The sequence below is a fragment of the Raphanus sativus genome, unplaced genomic scaffold, assembly GCF_000801105.2.
Source record: "Raphanus sativus cultivar WK10039 unplaced genomic scaffold, ASM80110v3 Scaffold0844, whole genome shotgun sequence".
In the NCBI taxonomy this organism is placed as follows: Eukaryota; Viridiplantae; Streptophyta; class Magnoliopsida; order Brassicales; family Brassicaceae; genus Raphanus; species Raphanus sativus.
In genome coordinates this window covers 1-7,594 of record NW_026616158.1, presented here as the reverse complement: position 1 = coordinate 7,594, position 7,594 = coordinate 1, and the positions used below count along the sequence as shown (strand labels likewise).

Genomic DNA, 7,594 nt, shown 5'->3' with positions numbered 1-7,594 from the left:
AAAAATAAGGTTGTTGTCCCCTTGGTATAAATCAATCTCATTGTTGTCCTAATGGTATAAATTTTTTCATAATCCCAAAATTAACCTTTCATTAAGTGATTTAATAAGTATATAAAACGAGATTAATTAAATCATAAATTAATTATATTGAAAAAAGTTTTAAAAAAGCTTTTAGTAAGCAAAAAAAAAAAAAAAGAATAAAACTGTTAAAAAAATAATGAACCCTTAATATATTTTCATTCTTCTCGTTTCTTCCGCCTCTCTTCTCTTTGTCTTTCGCGAGCAAACCCTAAGTCGCCATCTCCGGTGACTCTCCACCTCTGCTCTCTCTATCTCTGGTGCTTCTCTCCGCCTCTCTGGCTCTCTCTATCTCCGGTTCCGTCGCCTTCTCCAAGCTTCTCCGGCTCTCTGCTTCTCGCCGGTTTCATCTCCGTCTCTCTGGCTCTCTCTATCTCCGGTGTGACTGAGCGAACCGTCTCTCCGCCTCTCTCCCTCTCCATCTCTCTCTTTCTCCGCCTCTCCGTCTCTCTCTTTCTCCGGCTGTCCGCCTCTCCGCCTCTCCGCGCCTCTGTGTCTCCGTCTCTCGGCCTCTCCGCGCTCCGCCTCTCCGTCTGTCCGTCTCTCCGCCTCTCCGCATCCGCCTCTCTGCCTCTCTCCGGTATTGCTCTTATTTTTTTTACTGTTTTGACTCAAATGGGAACTTGGATGAACTGGTTAATTGGTTAATTGTGATACATGGATGAACTATACATATATTGGATCTGTCTCTTTTTATGGTTGTTAACAGATTATATGAAAGATTTTCTTTGTGAATTGGAAGACATTTGAACTTGTTTAAGTTTGTGAATTGATATGGGTTGTTGTATGTGTGAAGATTATATGAATTGATATGGGTTGTTATATGAAAGACATTTGAACTTGTTTAAGATTAAACCTAGAAACTAGAAACTATCTCTGATTTTGTTTTTTTTTTTGTTTTCGATTTTGACAGTTGTTGGCATTGATTTGTTATGTCTGACCCGTCTCTTTCTTGTCTGAATGTTGTAATACTTTTCTCAGCCTCTCTCTCGACGAAGTCAAAGGCAATTTGGAGCTTCTATTGGTGATTGGTGAAATCGAGTTTGTCTTCACCCTCTCCGCCTCTCTCTTTCTCCAACATTGCTAGCATATAAGGTATCAATAATTTCTCCTTCTTCTCCTCGATCCGTTGCGTTGTGGCATTTGTCTGTGTGAATTCATATGGTTTTGTTAACCATTATGTGAAAAGATTGAAGGAATCGGGTTCTTTACTTGTTTAAGTTTGGTATATTGATTTTGTTTGTGAATCGGGTTCTTGGCTTGTCTTAGTCGTTGTTGCTTGAGTCTTGATATCTCTTGTGTTATGTCTGAACTGTCTCTTTTTATGGTTGTTAACAGATTATATGAAAGATTTCCATTGTGAATTGGAAGACATTTGAATTTGTTTAAGTTATGTGAATTGATATGGTTTTGGTAACCTTATTTTTGTATGTGTGAAGTTGTTGTCTCTGTTCTCGTAAAGAAGAACCTTTCTCTTAGCTTGTTGGTCAAATGATAAGGGTTGTTGTTGCTATGTGTTTGTCTTCCTCGGGTTCCTTTTTGCATATTCGATTGTTAGAAATAATAGTGTTGTTGTTGTATTTGTTAACTCATTTTCTTAGTTGCAAGATGGGACGGATACTCATGCTTTTTTATCTTTGTTCTGATTTGTTTTCTGCAGCTAGCTAGGGGGTGGTTATCTTTTTGGCCCTGCCTTGTAGCCGATTCTCTCTTGGAGCTACATTAGGTGAGAGACAAGTAACTCATTTAGGTTTCTGATATTTAAAAATGGCATTTGGATATCACAAGTTGTACATGATTATCAATTTGAATTTTTGGTGCATTGATTTTGTTTGTGAATGTGTGAAGTTGTCTGTATAAGGTTTTGAATAATATAATTTTTTTTCTCTGTAGATATGGAGCCAGAGCTACCTAAGCGACTGTTTGCAGAGGGTCTTGAACCTCAGGTCGAGAAGATCAACAACTGCTGCCGCATGGAACTCATCAGGGATCTGAAGATAGCTATGCCTACAGACTATGATGATGTGAAGAAAGATCCTGTTTTCACTCACATCATGGCTATTGGTGAATGATGATAACATCCAGGAAGCTCGACACAGACTGCTGTGGGATCTTTGGGAAGCAGCTAATGACCAGGAACTAGTTGACAGGATGTCAAAGTATAAACCTCCAGCGTGTCTATCTTCGACATACCAAGAGATTCTGTGAGAATGACCAGGAACTACTTGTTTTAGTTTATTTTTAGGAACAAGGATGCTTCATCTAATGTATAAGTTTTCATATGTTTTCCTAATTTTAAGTATGTAGGATGAATGTTTAATCTAATCTAAAAAGTTTGGTTTTTTATTCTGTTTTTTTTAAGGTTTGTTTCGTTATAAGAATGCTAAACCCTAAACATACCCTAAACGATACCCTAAAGATATCCTAAACAATACCCTAAATATACCTAAACGATACCCTAAAGATACCCTAAACAATACCCTAAATATACACTAAACGATACGAAACACTAACGATACCCTAAAGAAGACCGTAACGAAACACTAAAGATACCCTAAACTAGACCCTGTTTAGGTATCTTTAGGGTATCGTTTACTAACTCAAGATGGATATTCTATGGTTCGGAGACACACTGTTGTTTCTCTGTGTTTTGTTTTAATTTTGTTCAACGAATCAAAGATGAGACACATATAATTGGAGAAGTACTTAGCTTAAAAAACAAGAGTCAGAAACTGAAAACACCATAAGAAAAGAATAGCAACGCACAACAACATATCAAAATGAAAACAGAGTCGAAAGTTTTAGAATCAAAATACAACTGAAACCATGATAAGAATCCACTTCGAAATAAGCTGACCATGATAAGCAACCTGTAACAGAAAAAACCTTATATGAGACACATATAAATCGAAAATGAATAGAGGATATATAAGGTGATCCTTACCATTTGGGTCTGGCTATATTGGTACTTTGCAAGTTGCTCTGTTATGTCCACTATTATGACATCTACTACAAGTGCGAGCCTTCTTGTTTTGCGATGTTTGCGATGATCGAAGTTTGTCTTCAACAGTTTCATATCTGCGTTTTCTATTTCTTCCAGCAGATTTTCTTGTCTCTGGTGGTAGCACAATGACTTTCTTAACTTCTTCTGGTACAGACCAAGAATCCTCAGGAACATCAATAGGATTTATGCTTTCATCATAAGCTTCTCTCCAAGCATCTGTTGTGTACATAAAATCAGTCAATGTGTGTGGCTGTCTTCCAACATAAAAACCAGCTTTAATTGCGTGCCTACAAGGGATCTTCAAAAGATTGTACTTTCCACATGAGCAAGTCCGTCTATCCAAATCAACCAAGCAGTCGAACAGATCACCTCTAACAAGTAATCGACCATCACTGACAGGGTAAACTTCAAATGTGGCGCATTTCCTGGTTCTCCTAGCTATCTTTTTCTCCACATCTTTGGTCAGAGGATGATTATGCCTTGAAATCAGTTTCTTACGCTTATAAAACCAACGTGTCAACATTTCCCTGATACTGTCCAACAAAGGAATGATTGGAAACTCTCTCGGTGAACGCAAAGCAGAGTTGATAGATTCAGCAGGGTTAGTTGTCCTTAGGTCGTATCGGTATCCAGGGAATTGACATCTAGCCCATTTCTGCACATCAGCATCTCGTAGGTATTTTCCAATAGCCGGACTGATATTACACACATTAGCAAATGTCTTCTCAAAATCAGCAACTCTATAACTCTTTGATGCCTTTGAAACCAACCCAACAAGTCCTTTCCCATGATAATGTGTCACCACATTATTCAACAAATGATGAATACAGATACCATGTCTAGCAGAGGGATACACCTTCTCAAGTGCCTTAACGATGGACCCATGTCTGTCAGAAATAAAAGCCAAATGAAGATTATCAGCAATGAGAACCTTGAGCTGTGTCAAAAACCATTGCCAAGAACGATCATTCTCTGAGTCGACTACTCCAAATGCAATAGGATACAAATTAGAATTTCCATCTAGAGCAGTTGCAACGAGTAAAACTCCTTTGTATTTATTCTTCAAAAAAGTCCCATCGATCACAATAACCTGCCTCATGACGCTATTAAATCCTCGTATAGATTGCCCAAACGCAATAAACAGGTACCGAAACCTCCCTTTCCCGTCCATCTCATAAGCAAAGTGTGTACCCGGATTAGCCTCTCGCAGCATGTGCAAGTATTTTGGTATTTTCCCATAGCTTCTCTCTGGAATACCTCTTACTGCATTGATCGCATATTCACGAGCATCCCATGCCAATGATTTGGAGATCTCACATCCATGATCACCACGCATAATATGTATGATATCATTACATTTTGGCCCTTCCTTGACCCCTTCATACTTATGCATAATCAGACTGCCTATAGTTTTTGCCGAGGCAGTCTTACCAGCTTTGCTTTTGCTTGAAGGTGCGCATGTATGTTGACCAACATACTTCTTGATCATAAAAAATGTAGAATCCTTCAAACACTCTGCTCGAACACTCCAATTGCATGCATCATCCGCACATCTAACATACCAAACTTTCCTATCCGTTTTGATAACCTGATAGTCAAAGTTATGCTTCATTGCACATATCTCGAAAGTCGCCTTCAGCAAAGTCTTGTTCTCAAAATATTGTCCCTTCTTAACAACATGGAGCAGAGAATACTTTGACATATTATCTATGTTCTCTTTTTCAGAGATCACAGTATCAGCATCATAGCCATCCTCATCAACTTCGACTGCTTCCGACTTCTCTTTCTTTTCCTTCCTCTGCGTCTCAGCAAACACAGGAGCTGACTCGTCCCTTCTGTTCAACGAGTGGCTGTCCTCTTCATCAGCACTTGAATCAGCTGGCGAGTTGTTAAGATCAAAGTCTGCTTCATTCGGATTCTGAGCCTTGGCTTTAGATGTTACACACAACTGAGTAGAAACATTCTTTTTAACATAGCCAACAAAATTCTTAAGCTGACGATCGTTTGCAATTATCACAGGTGGAGAAGTTGGTGTATTGATCAACTCGGTAGGTAGATAACTGAACTCCAAATCGGCTAAGCTATCTTCTTCCATATCAAAATCCTCCACAACCATTCTTTTTAAATCCTCTAAAGTAGAATTTGATTCCAATAACTGTAGCCTAGCCCCTTTGTCATCAGCAGCAAAAACCCATCCAGTAGTTGCTAAATTCCAAAAACCACATGTGGTATAGATATGCATCATAGAGAAGAAGAGTTTGTGAAAAAAATCAAAAGAAAAGCTATGGAGAAACCATAGATTGATGGAGAAGAAAGGTGAGAATCGTTTTTTTTTTTTTGACAACCAAAATCGAAAATATCACGTTTTAGGAAGTTAGAATATTTTTAGGAGATTTTTAGAATATTTCCTTAACTGAAATTTTCATTAATTTTCGCAAAAATCAGGTAATCTTATCCGTAGAAGGTGCCTTCTAAAAGTTTAGAAGATTGACAAAATTCCAGAACACGCTTTCTAGTTTTAGTAGAAGGAAGAGTAAACTTTAGAAAACACGTTCCGCAAAATTTAGAATATTCAATAAAAGTAGAAGATGCTTCCGGACAAAAAGTAGAAGCTTTGGGATTAGTAGAATGCGTATTCCACATATTATAGAAAATTAATAAATAGTAGAATGTACGTTCTAAAAATAGTAGATGAACGTATTTATTTTAGAAATCGCTTTCTACTATACCATTTTCCGTAGAAGGCACTTTCTACCTTTAGTAGAACGTATTTTCAAATTTTTATTTATGAACTTTTTGAGAAAACAAAAAATACCAGCATGTGTATATAGGTGTTTTATTAATTGTTTATATTTTTAATATTTTTTTTGATTCACAAAACTATTTATTTTATTAGTTTTCAGAAATTCAAAGGGTAAAAAGGAGAAAAATTGGTCAAAAAAGGATTTATACCAAGGGGACAACAACCTTGTTTTTTTGTTCTCTTTTGGCAATTTTCCCATACAATTTCCTGCTCTATGCTTGTATGTCCTCCAAACATAACTCCTCACTGTTCACCACAATCTCTGTACGGACATATCTTGAAAACACATGATAAATAATCTCAGAATAGTGGCTTCCTACCGTTCATTCTCAAAATAGCAAAATCGAAAAGCCTGACACGAGATTTCAATCTGATCCAGCACTTTGAAACACCCACTAATAAAGTCCATGACCCTTAAATTCTCTGAATCATCACATCACCATGCTTTTGCTTACCTAAATCTTGATTCTTATCTTCTACAGCTTTATCCCATAGGTGAACATCACATTTGACATGCAGTTTCTTTTTTGCCTCCCTTTGCATCGGCACATCAGTTTTAATTGAAGCATGTATCTCGCTCTGTTTGAAAAAAAATATCCAAAATCAGATGTCTACAAGTAATTTTCAGATTTCTCATCTTATCACCAGCATCTTTGATGCAAACTTGATCTGAATCAACCATGAAAGGCAATGTAACAACTCTTGCTAATCTTCTGTTTCAGTCACTGGTACATTGGCTGAACAATATTTTCTTTGCTTTAATCTTAAAAAATTTGCAGAAGTTCACAACAACCAGTACCCTCTGAATCTCTGTCTTCCATTTATTTCATGCATCTATTGTAGATCAGCTCATCAAAGCAACTTGCGACCAGTCTCGTTTCTCATGAACCACAATGATCTTCGGTTGCATGTAACTTCACAGCATTCTCCAAACTAAACAGAGCCGGTATACTCTCCTGTAACGTGTTCAAGAATACGTGAACCCATGACCTTGTCTCTATGAAACACATGTCATCAGAATTGCATCAAGTTTTCTTTCAGTCATTATGAAGCCCATAACCATCCAAGATGTAAATCTGACGTCTTGATACTCTCCTTTCTCATAAATTTATAACGTTCATTCCAAACATGCATATGGTCTCAGTCTAGCTTCTTTGACTTCGTTAAACTAGTAAGTGACATTCAAGCAACCAGTACGGCATCATAAACATCCTTATTCAAGTAGAACCCCAAGTTGAACACCTTTAGCCATCATAAAGTCTGTGAAAAACTGACTGCCTCGCTTCCAAGAAAAGAGAATATATGACTCAAACTTCTTTAATAATAAAAAGAGCCATCATAAATGACAATCACTTAGAATCGGCTATCCTGACATCAACCAGACACCGCTGTCGCCAATAGCACATGATCTGCGCCTGTTGTATGCACAAAACAGTCGCTTGTTGATGTTGTAGCAATTCTGAGCAAGATATTTCACGTGTGACAACTGATGTTCCTGAATTAAGATGATGTACAAGCAGAATTCGTGTTACTCTTCTTCTTCAAACTCCTGCTTGGTGCCCATGAATCATAACTCATCCTCATTACTTAGCAGAACCAGACATGTACTTGATTTCCTAACAGCAGCACTGCAGAAAAGCCTGTCTGATTTCTTCTCTTTTCAAACATATCTTGACAGTACTTTTGAATATATCCATTAAGCATAGATC

General features: G+C 37.5%; 1 protein-coding gene across 1 annotated transcript; it reads right to left on the bottom strand.

Annotated features, from left to right (window-relative positions):
* Window positions 1–2,753: 2,753 nt before the first annotated feature.
* On the bottom strand, window positions 2,754–6,082 carry LOC108833804 (uncharacterized). The gene is made up of 2 exons (XM_056997841.1): window positions 3,023–6,082; window positions 2,754–2,948 (listed from the first exon to the last, which is right to left on the bottom strand). The coding sequence occupies exon 1, from the start codon at window positions 5,325–5,327 to the stop codon at window positions 3,036–3,038; it is 2,292 nt and encodes a 763-aa protein (XP_056853821.1). The 5' UTR covers window positions 5,328–6,082; the 3' UTR covers window positions 2,754–2,948; window positions 3,023–3,035.
* Between the last annotated feature and the right edge of the window lie 1,512 nt (window positions 6,083–7,594).